Source organism: Pteropus vampyrus, unplaced genomic scaffold (assembly GCF_000151845.1).
Source record: "Pteropus vampyrus isolate Shadow unplaced genomic scaffold, Pvam_2.0 Scaffold22, whole genome shotgun sequence".
Classification (NCBI taxonomy): domain Eukaryota; kingdom Metazoa; phylum Chordata; class Mammalia; order Chiroptera; family Pteropodidae; genus Pteropus; species Pteropus vampyrus.
Window position 1 is genome coordinate 7,976,627 of NW_011888803.1, and position 17,295 is coordinate 7,993,921.

The 17,295-nt window shown below is 37.2% G+C and overlaps 1 protein-coding gene across 2 annotated transcripts; it reads right to left on the bottom strand.

Annotated features, from left to right (window-relative positions):
• Positions 1-1,263: 1,263 nt before the first annotated feature.
• Positions 1,264-10,905, bottom strand: BCL10 (B cell CLL/lymphoma 10). 2 transcript variants are annotated; one of them, XM_011355576.2, is made up of 3 exons: positions 10,433-10,905; positions 4,781-5,069; positions 1,264-3,041 (listed from the first exon to the last, which is right to left on the bottom strand). In XM_011355576.2, exons 1-3 carry the CDS (start codon positions 10,487-10,489, stop codon positions 2,689-2,691), a joined length of 699 nt encoding a protein of 232 aa, XP_011353878.1. In that variant the 5' UTR covers positions 10,490-10,905; the 3' UTR covers positions 1,264-2,688. The 2 variants fall into 2 exon arrangements, with proteins under 2 accessions (XP_011353878.1, XP_023383832.1); XM_023528064.1 differs by lacking the exon at positions 10,433-10,905 and adding an exon at positions 9,925-10,347.
• Between the last annotated feature and the right edge of the window lie 6,390 nt (positions 10,906-17,295).

The window sequence follows — 17,295 nt, forward strand, 5'->3', positions numbered from 1 at the left end:
CGTGCATTGTTTGTGCTTAGATTCAGCTCTTTTAAAAAGCCCTCCTAAGATTACATTTAACAACTATGGATCTATTTGCTTCTTGTTTTGCTTTTTCTCAGAGTCAACAGTGTACATATTTATCCAGTGACACAACATAAGGCCAGAGCCTAAAACTTCTTGCTCCCTTTCACATTACTTAGGAAAAAAGACAGATGTTAAGACTTGATTTCCACCATATACCACACGCAAAATTACTTTGTGTTGGTTCTTAGAGGTAATTGTGAAATGAAAGCAATTAAGTTTCCAGAAAAAAAAGACTATCATCATGACATTGGGACAAAGATTTCTTAAAACAGCAGACAAAAATCACTAATCACAAAAAAACCAGAGGAATTAAAAAACTTTATCAAAAGAAACCAAAAACTCCCATGTAAACACAAAAAACTCAAAACAATTAAAAAACAAAACAAAAAACTGCTGTTATTCTAGCTTGCGCCTAAAGCCAGTGTTTGACCTTGTACTAAGATTGACATGCTGACCAAAAATGGAATTACCTCTTGAAAGTGAGCTCATCATGAAAAGACAGAGGGGCTTTAAATGCATACTGCTAAGTGAATGAAGCCAATCTGAAAAGGCTATATATCGTGTGATTCCAATTGTATGACATTCTGGGAAAGGCAAAACTATAGAGACAATAAAAGGATCAGTGGTTGCCAGGATAGGAAGGGAGAGGAAAGAGGAAGGGATGAATAAGTGGAACATGAGTTTTAGGGCAGTGAAATTATTCAGTGTGATATTTTACATGACATTATGCATTTGTGAAAACTTATAGAACTGTACAACACAGAGTGAACCCTAACATTAACTTACCCATACTATTAACTTTAGTTAATAATAATGTATCAAGACCCATTCGTCAATTCTAACTCATGTACCACACGAATGTGAGATGTTAATATAAGAAAAAGGAGAAGGAATATACAGGAACTTAGTATTTTCTGCTTGAGTTTTCTATAAACCTAAAGCTGCTTTAAAAAATAAAGTCTATTAATTTCCCAAAAAAGCAATAAAACAATGGGCTCAAAGGTATTATTTTATATTATGTGATAATATGCTATTTGTGAAAAGGAACTTTTTCACTGCTGCATTAATCATCCTAGTAACCAATTGCACTGTATCATATCAATCGCTCAAAGTTAAACATTTTTGGCAATGGCTGCTTTTCAGTGTTTAAAGGAAAATAACTGATTTTATAAGATTCAGAAAACTCAAAAGACTGAGTCTGTTAAAACCTTAATTTTATTGTCTATGTAGTTATTCAACAGTCTGAAAGAAAACTTCATGTTATTAACTATAAATATATGGGCTACAGCATATCTAAATATCTTTGTTTCTGAATAAGTCCTATTTAAATAGAAAAAAGTAACTGCATATCAAATTTTATTTTAATTAATGAAATGGAAACCCTACTTCCACTTGAAATGTAATGTCATTATTTTCATATGCTACATTGGAGGTAAAACGTGTTTCTCCATAATCCTTAGAAAACATTTATACTACAAAAATTCATCCAGTCTTAAAAAAATTTTTAAAACTGATATGCCAATCATCTTCGTGATCAATAAATTCACCAGTTTATCCAGAATTGCAACTTGATTTTACAACTTGAAATGTTTTCTATAAAAACGAGTTATGTTTTAGATATTTACTTCCTATTAGAAAGTCTGAAGCTTCCAAAATATAGCACCACAATTTAAAACTTTTTATTGTTAATAGCATATTTCCATCTTTGCTTTTTGCAAGTAGTGGAAATAGATGGATATCAGTTAGAATTATAATTTAAATGAACACATGAGAACATAATTTATAAATGCATACAATTAGTCAAACTTTGTTACGTAACAAAAAGACAAATCTAGCTAATAGGATTCTTAATCCAAGTAGTATTAAAAACAGAATTGTCACATACACAAGCATACAAAATTTTGTTCTAGTTAATTCAACTTGTATAGTGGTCTTCATTAAAAAAAACACTGAAAAATACAGCAAAAGTATTTTTAAAAATCTCATCAAATGACAAGTAGTAACAAGTTTTTGCCAAGATTTTTCTTTAGGAATGAAAATGATAAAGCAAAGAATGTGAAAATCTTAAGGAAGTAGCATTTATTAAAGTTAATAAGAAATATATCTTGGCAAATTGAGATCTTAGGGGCTCACACTGCGTCCGATGTTCCTCTGCATGAGAAGGGGACTCTGGAAGTGTCTATAAGCCAAACTGAGTGGGAAAGAGATTTTTTCCAGTACGCTGGCAGTTTTCCCATCAGTGACTGGCTTTATTATCAAATAGAAACAGCTTAATTCTAAAAATTTTTAGCACAAATGCACTGAGAAAAAACATTATTCCCAGCTCTATCCTCAAACACAGAAATGTTCCCTATTAAAATTAGTCTTAAAACATAAAAAATGTGAAAATACTAAATACCTCAAAAATGAAAAAAAACCCAGAAAATACTGAAAAATACATGATTGACATGAGTTACTTCAGCTATCTGAAAGTATGCTTTTATTCCAAGAGTCTATTTACAAAGTGTGCTTACATTACATTTTAAAAGACATGTATAAGATGTTATTAAGTCAGTTTAGCAATTTTTATAAAAAGATTCATATCCTTTCAAACATATTTTGTCATTTAAAAAACTGCAACTGTCATTGCCGTGAAAGAGCACGTGACCTTAAGGGAAGAAACATCTCACTAGAGTTTCCACAAGTTCCTTCTTCCAACTGCAGCTCCGGTGGCAAAGGAGGAGCCCCAGGGTCCCCAGGCCGGGGAAGCGTAGTGGAAGAAAAGGTAGGATTTTCAGTTCTGCCTACTTCTAGAACAGGCAAATTCAGAGAAGAATCAGTAGAAAAAAAGGGGGCTGTGCTGGATTCTCCTTCTGGATGGTACATAACAGTGGATGCTCTCAGTTTTTCAGAGAAATTAATCTCATCTGAATTTGATCTAGAGAGGTTGTTTGTGGCTCCATCTGGAAAAGGCTCACAGCTGCTACATTTCAGCCCTACGATAAAATTAATCAGATATCAGTGAAAAAGTAACAAATAAAATTGAGTCCATGCCCATCTTATTTTTTTTTTAAAGATTACAAGCTAGGTACCACACAAGCAAAATTTAAATAGCAATTTATAAATTCTGTCATAATCCATTTCACATTTCATGTGTTTTTCCCAACAACTATGAAGTGTACTATTATTTACACTTTCTAGATAAGGCAATAGTTTCAAGGAAGCTAAATCACATGCTGTAATTCACATCTGAATACTTATATACTTAACCACTGAAGGACCTGGGAAAAAATTAAGTAGCCCCTAAAATTTTTCATAAAAGAAGTAGCTGTCACAACTAATATTCTTTAGCATTCTGGCACACACACACACACAAAATTACCCAATTAAAACAAAATTTAAACATGGCATACGCTAAAATTCTATGAGTTAATTAATGTCAATTACTGATTCTTGAATCGCAGGGTATTAGAAGTGGAGGGGTTTTAGAGGTCATCTGGGATAGTCTCTCACTATTAGAGATGAGAAAACAGAGGCCCAGAACAGTTAAGCCATGCCCAGAATTCCAGGACTACTTCATGGGAAAGTGAGAACTAGGTCCCAGGTGTCCTCTTCACATTAAATGGATACTGTCCTGTTTCTCAACTTAACAATTTACTTAAATGACAGTGGTTGTTCTGATCAAATAACTTTCCCATATCCAGAGGGTTGAGCCAACAATTATCCTTGGGGTAGAAAGAATAAAAATGAACACAATTTATCTTCTGTTAAACTCAGCGAATATTCAATCCCTAACTATCCATAGGCACAGAACTCTCTGAGTTGACACATTTTATGTAAAACTTGTAAAGTCTATAAAGTATATTTATAAGTAATTTATTCACATTAGTTTTCCAACTTCACAATATATTCAGCATTTCTGTCCCATGGTATAGAAACTATTTTCTTAAATATGGCACAAAAAGGGAAACTTCTAATGTGTTCCAGCATGGACTTATAGACTATGAATTCCTTAAGGGCAGAACCCTAAATTACTCATTTCTGCATCCCCAGCGCCTAGAACAGCTTGAACAGAGCTATATTACAGTCACATTTAACTTAGGTGCTCTAAAGAGATGGAGAGCGAAATAGGGGCTTAGTGGGAGGAGGATTTAAATTATGCAGGCAATGCTATGCAGCATTCCAATCAGTGAATATGTGTGCTCTGGGGTGAAGGTGAAACAAGAGAGGTGAATTTGCTATTTTCTTCATCAATCTCAGTTCCCATGCCTCTCTCATCTTGCCAGATTGAGTGTGATTCTAGTGTTTAAAGTTATGTATGATCTACACAACACGATTCTTAAAAACATAAGCCAACTACTTCGTCTTGTGATCAACTGGAGAAAAACGATCGGAGTTAGACTTATTAAAATACTCTGCCTATATACTAGGGGTTACATTTGAAAAAATTAATCTTACATTCTGCTGACTTTAGAAACAAATCCTGTATATACTGGGACTTTATTATAAATTTTCTATAAATGGTATTGTTAAATGAAATATAGAATATTGAGTGATATTCCACTTTTCCAATGTAATGACATCATATAAGATTAAAATGCAAATTGAATGTAATTCTTAAGATTAAACTTTTTGAATAAAAGCAAAATGATCATTTCTAGGTTTTCTGTTTAGCAATTTACTTTTAAAAGCATTGTTACATTTAAATGAACTCTCGGACACCTAAGATATTTACCTTTCAGATGTTCTAGTTTTATATTTCGAAGTTTTAGCACTTCATCTGTAATCTTCTGTATCAGGAAGTTCTGTGTTTTTTCTCGTCGAATAGATTCAACCAGGGTATCTAGTCCTTTAGGGTTTTCTTGTAAGTAGTCTAACAATTTTCCAGCTCTTTTTCTACTTGATGTTCGGCAAGAAATTTCTTCAGTGTCTTCTCTACTAAGTATTTTTTTTGCACGTAGATGATCAAAATGTCTCTCAGCTATGATTTTTTCACACAGGTATACACGCAAATTTTCTAAAGCCTAAAAGACATAAATGTATGTCAATGTTATTTTTTTAATACCTAAGGAAATCACATAGCTGATTATTAGTTAGGAATATTAACTGGTGGGAGAAACATGCTGAAGTCAGGAGGCTCAGGACTACTAAAATGCATGCTAATAAGATGAAGGTCCAAGTAGACAAAAGTAGGTCTAGATACTCCTCATAGCTCTGCCCTGCTCTGATCTCATTTTCACACCTATAAATGAAGACCTGGCTATTGTGAGGAGGGGTTGTTCTAATCTAGAGGACCTAGGTCTGTGGAAAAATGCCTGGTACATAGTAAGTGATCGGTAAATGCTATATGATGGTGACAATGACACCTCATATGACAATGACAACTCATTTGACAATGACACCTCATATGACAATGACAACTCATTTGACTCACACTTATAATGAGCAAAAGGCAATGGAAGATCTTAGCAGTACCCTAGCAAATGGTGACAGAAAAGTAGGCTAGGTGAAGGGTTCCTATAGGTCTCAGTCCACTGAACTCCCATATTCATTTATTTATTCACATAACAAACAATTCATATATATAAATACCTAATATGCCAAGTGCTGAGCATGCAAAGATCAACAAGACTTCAATTCTGCATGCAAAGGGCATGTGGTCTAGTTAGAGAATACATATCATATACAAGCCAATAATTATAAGACAATGTGATGTGACCCAGGAAGAAAAAAGACTATGTCAAGTATTGGGGAAGCACAGCCAGAACCTGGGAAATTTACAGAGGCTACACTTTTGCTAGAGGCATGAAGGTGCAAAGTAGAAAAATACTGAGAAGTTTGGGGTAGTTGGAACACATGCTGAATGTGAGAGGGTGGTGAGAAATGCAGTTAGGAAGGAAAATTGGGTTTGGAGCATGGAAGAATTTTTATGGTATGTTGAGGAACACACATATTACTCTGTAGCCAGAAGACTCATCCAAAGTTTATAAATAAGAAGCAATATGAAAACTTTTGCAGATGACTAGCGGAGACTAAAAACTGGGGTCAAAGGAGACCAATCAGAAGATTGTTGTAATATCATAGATAAGATATATTGTGTGCATGAATTAAGCTGTGGGGATGGAGAGACTAGATTTAAAAGATGAACTTCCTGAAAAATCTCAACTGTTGTCATTCTACCACCTATGTGCTAATGATTCCCCAATTTGAGTATGTGATTGAGACTTTCTCTATCTAGACATCCAAAAGGCACTTAAATTCAACATGTCCAAAACCAAATTTATCTTCCCCCATCCTTTTTCTTCTGATATTCTCAGCTCATTTGGGAGTACCACCATCCATCCAATCATGCTATAAACCAACAACTAATCCTTGACTTTTCCTCTCTTTCACTCATTTGTCACATATGATCACCCATTTACCAAGACCTGCCACTCCCTTATATTTCTCTAATCTGCCCATTCACTTCATCTTTACCATTAGCAGTACTTTAGTTCAGGTCCTTATCATATGTTTGTATAAACTCTCAGCAATGGACACCTAACTATACTTCCTACTTCTCTCCCCCTGCTTCAAATTTCTCCTTTATACATCCATCAGATCTTGCAATTTTTCAAGAGAAAATGGAAATCTGGAATGTTATATAAACTCTAATACTGAAATGTTGTCAATTTTTAAAAAATTTAAAACACGGTGTTCCACCTCTGACTTAAAAGGATAAATTTCCTCAATAATGGCAGAAAGTAGAAAAGTTAAGAGCATGGCTCTGGACTTAGACTAACCTCAGTTCAAATCTTAAATCTGCCATATACTTCTGTGAGAACTAGGGCAAGTAACTTAATCTAATTTTCCAGTTCTTTATTGGTAAAATACTACTACTTTGGAGGACCTCTAGGAGAACTAGATGGGACAGTGCATATGAAGGCTTGACACAATCTCTGATACACAGTAAGTGCTCAATAAATAATAGCTATTTGATAATGGCAGACAGGGTGCTTCATAGTATGGATTCTACCTACCTCTCCAGCGTACTCTATCACCACCTCTATCTGTCCTTTATGTTGTACGTAAAACTGTTGTTCATCACTCCACATTTCTTTACATTGTTACCTTTGTCTTGTTTTCTCTTCTCATACCACAAGTTGCCATTCATACCACAAGTTGCCATCCAAGATTCAGGACAGTGGTCATCTCCTTCAGGAAGCTTTACTTAAACTCCTTAGACTAAGTTAGGCACCCCTTTCCTCTGCCTTGCAGTGCTCCGTGTATACATTTCACTCTTCTATATTTTAGGTCTCCACTTCTCATCCAATTCATTCCCAGATATTTTCATTCTGTCTCACTACTCTTCTCAAAGTCACCAGAGACCTCCTTAAAGCCAAATCCGATACTTTTCAGTCTTTGCCTTATTTCTCAGCAGCATGGACACAGTTAAGCATTCCTTCCTTGAAATATTCTTGTCCTATATGCATATCACACTCTCCTGGCTTTCTTCCCATCTTTATTGCTATAACTTCTCTTTTTAAAACTCTCCTATAATCTCTTTTCCCTTCTAGCTCTCAACTCCCTAGATGAACTCATTTAATTCTGCACTTACATTTCTAGCTCAGATCTCTCTTCTGATTTTCACACTTGTGGGTCTAGTTGATGTTCCGACATTTCCACTTACTAATCTGATTCCACTCTTCCTCAACTTCTACATTCAATCCATCATAAAGTCTTATCATTTCTATTTCAAAAATGCATCTGTAATTCTCCTATTTCATCCATTTCTACTGCTTTCACCCTGATCCAAATTACTATCATCTCTCAACTATATAAATTCTAAGAGTCTCCTGACTGGTTTTCTCTCTTTTTACTTTTGTTCTCCTTGGTGCATACAACAGGCAGAGGGATCTTTTAAAAATATAACATAATTCAATTAGTTCCTATCACATTTGGGAAAAAAAATCCAAAAATTTTACTACCATCTATAAGACCCTTTATGATAGGGCTCTAGCCCACCTTCCTAACTTTACCTCAGGACATTCTCTGCCTTCTTCCAATGTCCCCAAGTCATCAAGGTCTTGCCTGTTTTAGGTCCTTCGCAAATTCTATTCAGCCTAGAATGCTCTTCTCCCAGTTCTATTATATCCTTCGGGAACCAGTTCAAATGTAACCTTCCCTAACCATCCTATCTCAAGTAGATGCTCCTATTATTGTTTCGACATCTGTTTGTCTCCTTCATAGAATGTACCATAATTTGCAATTATACATTTATTTGTTTTCAACTCTAATGATCTACATGTTTGAAGCAGGCAAGAACCAGGTATGTTTTGTTTTACGCTGTATATGCTGTACTTAGCAGACTGCTAAGTAGATAGTGTTTTGGATGAATGTAAAATTCATTGCACTTATTTTATAATTTGTAATTATCCTTTTATGTCTATTTCCTTCCTTCCAAGAAATCAAGCTCTTCTGAAACCAGGATTGTATCTTACTTTCCAATTTTTAAACTGTTAGATTCAACTACAGCCTCACAGCAGCATGTAATCCATATTAATGAAACTGAACTAAATTCAACCAAAAAGATGAGGTAAACAAATAGATGGGGAAGAGAGAGAGGAAGAGTATAGTGAAGAAGTGGGAGTTTCCAGGAGGATGGGTTGTGGTATACCATTTATCAACACAGAGAATACAGCAGGACCAGCAAGCAGTTTTGGGGGAATAAAAAGTTCAATTTTAGACAATATGAGGAATATACAAGATATAAAGTGGATTTCTAGTAGGTATTTAGAAATAAGTGCCTACAGTTGAGAGAGTAGGAAGATCAAATATGTGGATGATAATTTGAAAACTTTCTAAGGTTATAAATCATTTTCAAAATATCATGAAGAAAATTTCTTAGAAAAATATGTGCACATATTTTTTTTTTTCTCACAGACCTCCTGAAACTCATCCATGATTCCCCAAGGTTATGAATTTCTGATATGGCTATAAAATGAAATCATGGAGACAGATAATATCAATGAACTGATAGAAAAAAATAAAGACCCGGAAGCCGCTCTTCACATATGTTTGTGTACAGGTTTTATATCCTCCCACTTGTACCTCTCATTGCCTGTTTTATCAGCTGTAAAATGGGAATGACAATTATCTTCCTTAGAGGTTGCTCTAAAGTCTAAATGGGAATATTGTAAACTGTGGGAACATAGCAAATCCAGCTCCTGAAATTCATGGTTTTACTGGCAGAAATCTTGAATAAGACAACACTCATTCATTCTACATTGTTATCAATGTCCTAGTCTTATCTCAACTCGAATGTAAAGCAGGGGCCTGATCTTCATTTTTTATTTTTCCAGACTCAAGAACAGTACTTCTCCATATAGTAAGTGTTCCAGAAATATCCGCTGAATGAGGAAACTAAGGCACAAGTCCCAGTTGTGTCCAGTTTCTTTCTGCTAATGAGTCATACCAAGTGTAATTATGAGTACAATGTGATAAACCTTACAGGGGAGGGAAAAGGGATTTGAAGCAGATAAACATTTAAAAAGCTGTTGTTCTGTCCAGTTCACAAAGATGACTTTGTGATTTTTGTAGTGTTAAGCCAGGGTACATTTCATGGTGAGTTTGTTTTTAATTTGAATTCATATAAAGTATTTTAGTGGCACTCATATAGGTCTCAAACGGCAAAACAACTAAAAGCAAAGTTAAAAGAGAAACAAATCATACCTCAACAAAGCCATTCTTTAAGAATAAATATTAAGATTTTTGGCAGCATCCAAGCAGAAGAGCAAAATTTAGCTACAAAATTATTTTTGACGTTTGCTTGTAAATTAATTCTGAACTACATCTATTCACCCCCCTCCCCTCAATTTAAATATGTGGGCGTTTGCTTACTAGGGGAATTCCAGGTTGTGCTTTCAGCTGTTGAGCTTCCCCCAACCCCCTTTGCAAAAGAGTTTCACATATATGCTCCATTGCTTGGGATCCTTTATCTGGTCCAATCTTTGCTCCCCAGCAACCGGGGGCATCTGACTCAAAGATGAACCTGAGCCGTCGATCCCGTAAAACGCGTAGGTCCCTCAAAGCGCATGAGGGTAAAATCAACAGGGGATAAGTGGGTAGTGGGCAAGAAGTAGACTGCGAAGAGACGCTCCAATGAAAGTTTCAGAATCCCAAGCCCTGCTTCTAGTGATTTAAAACGTAGATTAACAGGTCGCCAGGGGATCACTTCCACCAAGGCCCCTCGGATGCAGGGCTCGCGGTGGTCCTGTCCGTCCCTCCGACTCGCGGGCTCCTCCTCAGACTCAGACTCCGGGTTTCCGCTTTCCTCGCCCGCTGGGCTGCAGCTCGCCCCCGCCCTCCCCCAGCCCGCGGGGCGCCTGGGCAAGGCTGTGCTACTCACGTCCTTCTTCACTTCTGTCAGGTCTTCCTCGGTGAGGGACAGTGCGGTGGGCTCCATGGCGGAGGCGGGAGATGGCGCTTCTTCCGGGTCCTGGAGCTCGCGCTGCGCCGCCCCGCCTACACTGAGAGCTTCGGCCTCCGGATGAGGGGCGAGAAGCGGAGGCGGAGCAGGTAGGGCGGAAGAGGGCTGCCCCTCTGGAAACGGGGGGCTCGGAAGTCTAACTGTGCAGCTTCCGGCTCTGCCTCTAGGGCCAACCGCGCCGTGGACCGTGACCTTCCGCTGCGACAGTCAGCAGCCGGAACCTTCCTTCTCCGAGAGGCTCCGCAGGTGCCTTCCTTGTCGGCAGGGCCCGCCCCGACTCTGCGGCAGCCAATCGCTGCCAGTCTCCGGCAGCAGCCTTTCAGGAGTGGCTCCGCCCACAGCCTGCGGGTCTTCTGCGTGTGGCCGCGGGTTGCCTCCCGGAAAGGAATCGTTTCCGTGGGTGGAGCCCGTCTCGGCTACGCGCCGTGGGCACTCCCCGCCTTCGCAGACTGCTCCGTGGTGCAGTCTGGTCTTGGCTGATTTGTGCCATTGGGTTCCTCCCCTTTTCCCAGACCTTGCCCTACCATTTCCTGTTGCTGTGTTTGCTCACTCAAGTTTTTTAATTATTTGATCACACGCAGGCACGCGCGCATGTACCCTGCTCCCTCCCGCCCCACAGCCTAACTACAGTACTAAAGAAATATTTGAAAGAGAAAAACCACCTACAATCTCAACACTGTAACATCCAATTTTATCATCTGCATACTTTTTGGTTACTATTATAAACGTATTTCCTTATTTATTAATCTGTGTCATGAAGCTGTCTACCTCATTAGGTCTACTGTGAAAATTAAATATCAAATGTAAGGTTCTTAGAGGTACTTGGCACACAGTATGAACTTAATTTATTATTTATTATCTTGTATTACTCAAACATTTATTGAGTCCTCACTAATATGTTCTAGGCGTCTGTCCTGTAAGAGGTCTCTCATTTTATTAGGGGAGACTGATAGCTAGCTATTCCCAGAATGGTATTCTAGAAGTGTATAGAGGACGACATGAGTAATGTGGGTGAGAGGCTCAAAACAGCCCCGGGCCCAACCATTGTTTGGACAACATGCTAAATAAACTAGAAATAAACTAGAGGGTATTTGAAGCTACAACGGTAGATAAATATGACAAGAGAACCAGAGACAAACTTGGGAACCCTAACATTTAGGGACGAGAAAGCGAAAGAACCAGAAAAGAAAAATTTTGCCAAAGCCAATGTAGTTTTGATTATAACACAGAGATTCTGCTTTTAACATTAACATTATGTCATGTGTCTTTCCATGTTGATACGCAATATTTTTTTCTGATTGCTTAATCTTCCATCGTCATGGTATTACCCAATTTACTTAACCATGAATTCTTTCATCTCGCAAATACTTATTGAATGTCAGCTAAGTGCCAGGCACTCTTCTAGGTAATGAGGAAACAGCTGTGGACAAAATAGGTACAACTCTTTTCTCCTGGAGTTTAAATTCTATTGTATGTGTGATTGGGGCAGGGCAGATAGACATTTGAAAAATGTTACATAAATTTTTTATTATGTTAGAAGCTGATTAATACTAAGAGAAAATATAAAACAGGGCAGTAAGATGAGGCTTTCTGGAGTGGTAAAATTTAAAATAGCGTGGTTAATGAAGACCTCTCTGAAAAGAAGAGATTTGAGTTAACACTTAAAAGAACTGAGGGAATGAGCCATGTGGTCATATGGAGAAAGAACATATGAGTAGAGAGAACAGCCAAAGGATCCAGTGTGACTGGGAAGAAGGTGAGGTCCTTGTGTGCCACTGTAGAAGTTTACTCTGACTTTACTCTGAGTCATATGGGCTTATTCTGAGTCAGACGGGAAGCTGCTGGAGTGTTCTGAGCAGAGGGATGATTCGATCCGATTTATGATTTGAGAAGGAGCACTTTCACTGTCGCCTTGTGATAAGGAGGATAGAAGAGGGGGCACCAGTTAGAAGCTATTGCCATAATCCAGGCCCCAGGACGTGGTGACTCAGAGCACAGCTGGTAGCAGTGAGGGTGGTGAGAACATTTTGAGGAAAAGTGGGATAGTGATTTTATTTCCTTTTGAGAGGATCACTTTGGTTGCTGAGGAAAAGGTAGGCTCTAGGTGTAAAGGCAGAAACAGAGAGCAGCCGGAGGCTACCACAGCAATCCAAGCAAAGACGGAGAGTGGCGTGACCAGAGTGGGAACAGTGGCGAGCACTCCTCCATGGTTACCGTACATTATCCCCAGTTTTTCATTCTTAGATTTGTCCCCATTTTTTTTTATCTATATGTTTCCCATCCTTTTTCTTTTGGAATATCGTTTCCTTGCATAAATTCCCAGGAGCAAGAGTATCGAACCCAAGGAAATGATTATTTTTCTGTCTTTTCATAGGTTCTCTCCAAAGTATTGGCCCATCCATGTGTGGGAATCAGACCATTATGATGTTGCTGTTCTATTTTTGTTCTTTGTTCTTTCTTTTTAAAAAGAACTTTTAAAAGTTAAAATGATGTTTATTTTAATGCATTGCAAATGTAGATCAAAGTTATGATCTGGGGGATGTGCATCAAACCCATGAATTTGTATTATTACTTAGGTCAAAGCTAAGTCATAAATAGAGATTTGATTTAAAATCCCTTTAAATGTAGTTATTTCATAACTGATGTTTTCAATTACATATGTGTGTACCTTTATTATTACTTTTCATAATTAACTTTGGTATTTTATTTTATTTTTTTTAAATTTTATTATTAGTTTCAAGTATACAGTACATTGGTTAGACATTTATGTAGTTTATGAAATGATTCCTCTGATTGCTCTTTCTCGCCTCTGGCTCTACATCTAGCCATTACATTAATGCTAACTGCATTCCCTATGCTGTGTTCCCCGTCCTCGTGACCATCTATCAACTACTAATTTGTACTTCTTTAACCTTTCACCCCTTCCTCCCAGTCCCCGAACTCCCCTTTCCTCTAACTGTCACCAGATTGTCCTCTATATTTGTGAGTCTGTTTTCGATTAGTTTGTTCTTTTTGTTCCTTAGATTCCACATATAAGTGAAATCGTGTGGTATTTATCTTTCTCTGTCTGACTTATTTCACTCAGCATAATAACCTCTAGGTCCATCTATATCTTTGCAAATGGTAGGATTTCATTTTTTTAATGGCTGAGTAATATTCCATTGCATATATGAATCACAACTTCTTTATCCAATTGTCTGTTGATGGGCTTCGATATCTTGGCTACTGTAAATTGTGCTGCCATGAACATAGGGGTGTGTAGATCTTTACAAATTATTGTTTTGGTTTTCTTTGGATAAATACCCTGAAGTACAATTGCTGGGTCGAAAGGTAAATTCATTTTTAACTTTTTGAGAAATCTCCAAACTGTTTTCCATAGTGGCTGTACCAATTTGCAATCTCACCGAGAGTGTATCACAGTTCCCTTTTCTCCACATCCTCGCTGACACTTGTTCCTTGATTTATTGATGAAAGCCATTCTGACAGGTGTCAGGTGATATCTCATTGTGGTTTTAATTTGCATTTCTCTGATGATTAGTGACCTTGAGCATCTTTCCATGTGTTATTGGCCATCTTTATTTCCTCTTTGGGGAAATATGTGTTCAGGTCTTCTCCCCATTTTTTAATAGGATTGTTTGTTTTGTTGTTGTTTAACTTCATGAGTTCTTTATATATTTTGGATATTAATCTCTTATCAGATATAGCATAAGCGAATATCTTCTCTCATTCAGCTGGTTGTCTTTTCGTTTTGATGGTTTCCTTGGCTGTGCAAAAACTTTTTAGGTTTATGTAGTCCCATTTGTTTATTTTTTCTTTTGTTTCCCTTTTTAAATATTTGCTCTTTTTAAATGAAACATTTCAACCACACCAAACTATAAAGAATAATATTACGAACATCCTATGTTCATTACCAAGATTTAACAAATGTTTATATTTTTCCACATTTGCTTCTGTTATGGCTTTTGCTTATCAAATGTTAGTGGCAGACCTCTCTGATTCTTGAGACTGCTTTCATGATGTTACTATACATCTGATTTTTTCCCTGTCATTGACTACCATTTCATTTCTGACACCTCCAATCTTCTTCTATCCTCAATATTCATTCTCTTATTTATTTATTCAACTAAAAAGTTGTGTCTGCTATATGTCAGAAGTGGGAATTATGGAATGAGGATCAGGAGTTGAGTAGGACTGAGTAAGGAGTTTAGAAACTATTAACGGCTGAAAGTTTAATATTTTGTTTTGAGGCCATGTCTAAATGTTCCCAAGTCAAATTTTCTGTGTCAAGGCAGCCATATCTGAATGCTCTATGCCTTCACAGAGCTAGTTCATGGCAGGCGTAGTTCCTGCTTTCTTTCTAGTGTATCATACTTCCCTCATAAGCAGACTTATTTCCTCTTCTCTGCTAAATCACAGGGTCAGACTAAAATAAAGATTGGGTGTGTTTAAAAAAAAAATAGGCCTGCCCATTCTCCGCCTTGCAGTAATTTGACCTCTTCTCTGTCCTTTTTATCCCCACTTCAACTTCTAGACACACCATCTACCTCATACTATGAAATACAAGGCATCTGATAAATATACTGTGAAAAATACAGTTTAGGTGCTGAAAACATGAGGCAGCCTATCATAGTGGTTAAGAATGAGGACGTTTGGCATCTAACAGATCTGGGCTGGTATAATAGATTTGTAGGGCTGCTGTAACAAATTACTACAAGATGGGTGGCTTAAAACAGAAATTTATTCTCTCACAGTTCTGAAGGCTGGAATTCCAATATTGGCAGGGCCATGCTCCCTCTGAAGGCTCTAGGGAAGAATCTGTCCTTGCTTCTTCCTAGCTTCTGGTGGTTGCTGGCCATCTTCGGCATTCCTTGGCTGTGGCAGCATAGCTTCTATCTCTGCCTCCATCTTTACATGGCCTTTTTTTCTGTTTTCCTTCTATGTCTCTGCCTCCAAATTCTCTTTTTCTCATAGGGACACAAATCTTTGGATTGAGGGCCCTTTCTAATCCAGTTGACCTTATCCCAACTTGATTACATCTGTAAAGACACTATTTTCAACTGAGTGTCTGAGGTGCCAGTGGACATGAATTTTGAGAAGACACTGTTCAACTCAGTACAGTTGGATTCTAGACTTGCCAGTTATTAACTGTTTGACCTGGGAACAATTAATAAGCATTCAATAAAGATAGCTATTATAGGAATGCAGAGGGAGGAAAGAGGAAACCATTTTTGACTGACATGACAACATGAAAATAGTGTAGTTAAACTGGGCCAGAGAATTTTAATGGTGGAGCTTTAACTGCAGTTTAAGGATTTATTCTAAAACTTCCTGCCAGACATCATGTGGTGTACTGAGCAATGAATTCTATTCCACGTGATTGTGAATTATAAATTTCTTGTAAATATTTGGGGAAAAAGTGGCCAGTTCTGAGACAGACACTCCTGTTTTTTCTTTTTTTAATCTATCAAATTATTTCATTAAAAAAATTTTTTTGGTCTTTATTGAAATATAATAGAGAATTAGTTGCTTATATTTACATTGTACAATTCAATGAGTTTTTTTTCCACTAATACTTGGATTACAATAATATACTAGTTTCAGTTGTATAGCATAGTGATCAGAGAGCCACATAATTTGCAAAGTGATTACCCCACTCCTGAGTTTTAACGGTAATACGACATGTGGTAAAATTCAAACATTTCAACTCAGGGATTCTGCGAAGACTCCAGTTGGTCTTGACCCCAGGAGTGACTATTCATTCGCTTTCAAATAGATTTGCATATGCTGGACATTTACTATAAATGGAATAATATATAACCTTTTGTGCTTGGCTTCTTTTACTTTCTATAATGTTTTCAAGATTCATCATGTTGTAGCAGGAATCAGTACTTTGTTCTTTTGTTCCTTTTTTATGGCTGAATAATATCCTATTGTGTGGATACATCACATTTTGTTTATGCATTCATAAATTGATAAACATTTGAATTATTTCCATTTTTTAGCTACTATGAATAATTCTGTTATTATGAACATTTTTGTAACATGTTATTGTGTGAACGTATGTTTTCATTTCTCCTGGGAATATCCTGGAGTGGAACTGCTAAGTCACAAGGTAATTCTATGTTTAACCTTTTGAAGAGCAGTAACAGTTCTGAAAAATTCCCAGTTGATTCTAATAAGATCATTGGAATCACAGTCAAGGCTGAGAACTAATGATCCCAACAGAATGGTGAAACAGAAGGACACACTCTGACAGCTTCAAAGGTGACATTTCATAATCTTTGGGGATCCCTGTGGAACAGTGAGGTTGGTTCATAGATGATTTTCCAGCTGTACCCAAGATACTAGTGATTGCTGTTAACATGCAGGGAAATATGCCTTAGCACTCTTTTCTTAATTCTATTTGATTTAACATTTATTCTAATGAGTTTGGGGGATGAGTATCTGGAGCAACAACTTTCAAACTTTTTTCTAACCATGCAATCCTTTCTTCCAATGAAATCCTCCGTGGAAGCTTAAACCGATAAAGGTGGAGTTGCTCTAGGGACTACTAATAAGAGGGTGGATTCTCAAGACTCTGTCTGCTGGGCCTGTAGACACTTCTTCTCTCTTCCAGCCACCCAGCCCCACCCCTTCTGAACCCTTCTTCACAACACCCAGGGATTTCTAGAGCATCGTTTGAAAATTAGTTATCCAGAAGATATTTTTAAAATTAATTCGTGGATAACCTAAACCTGAGAACATAAAATACATTTAATGACAGACTCAGGGTCAAGATGAAC

Coding starts and splice junctions, on each gene's coding strand:
- BCL10 (XM_023528064.1), bottom strand. CDS start 10,005: ATGGAGCATATATGTGAAACTCTTTTGCAAAGGGGGTTGGGGGAAGCT. Junction 5,070..9,924: donor CACAACCTGGAATTCCCCTA/GTAAGCAAACGC, acceptor TATGTCTTTTAG/GCTTTAGAAAATTTGCGTGT. Junction 3,042..4,780: donor AAAACTAGAACATCTGAAAG/GTAAATATCTTA, acceptor ATTTTATCGTAG/GGCTGAAATGTAGCAGCTGT.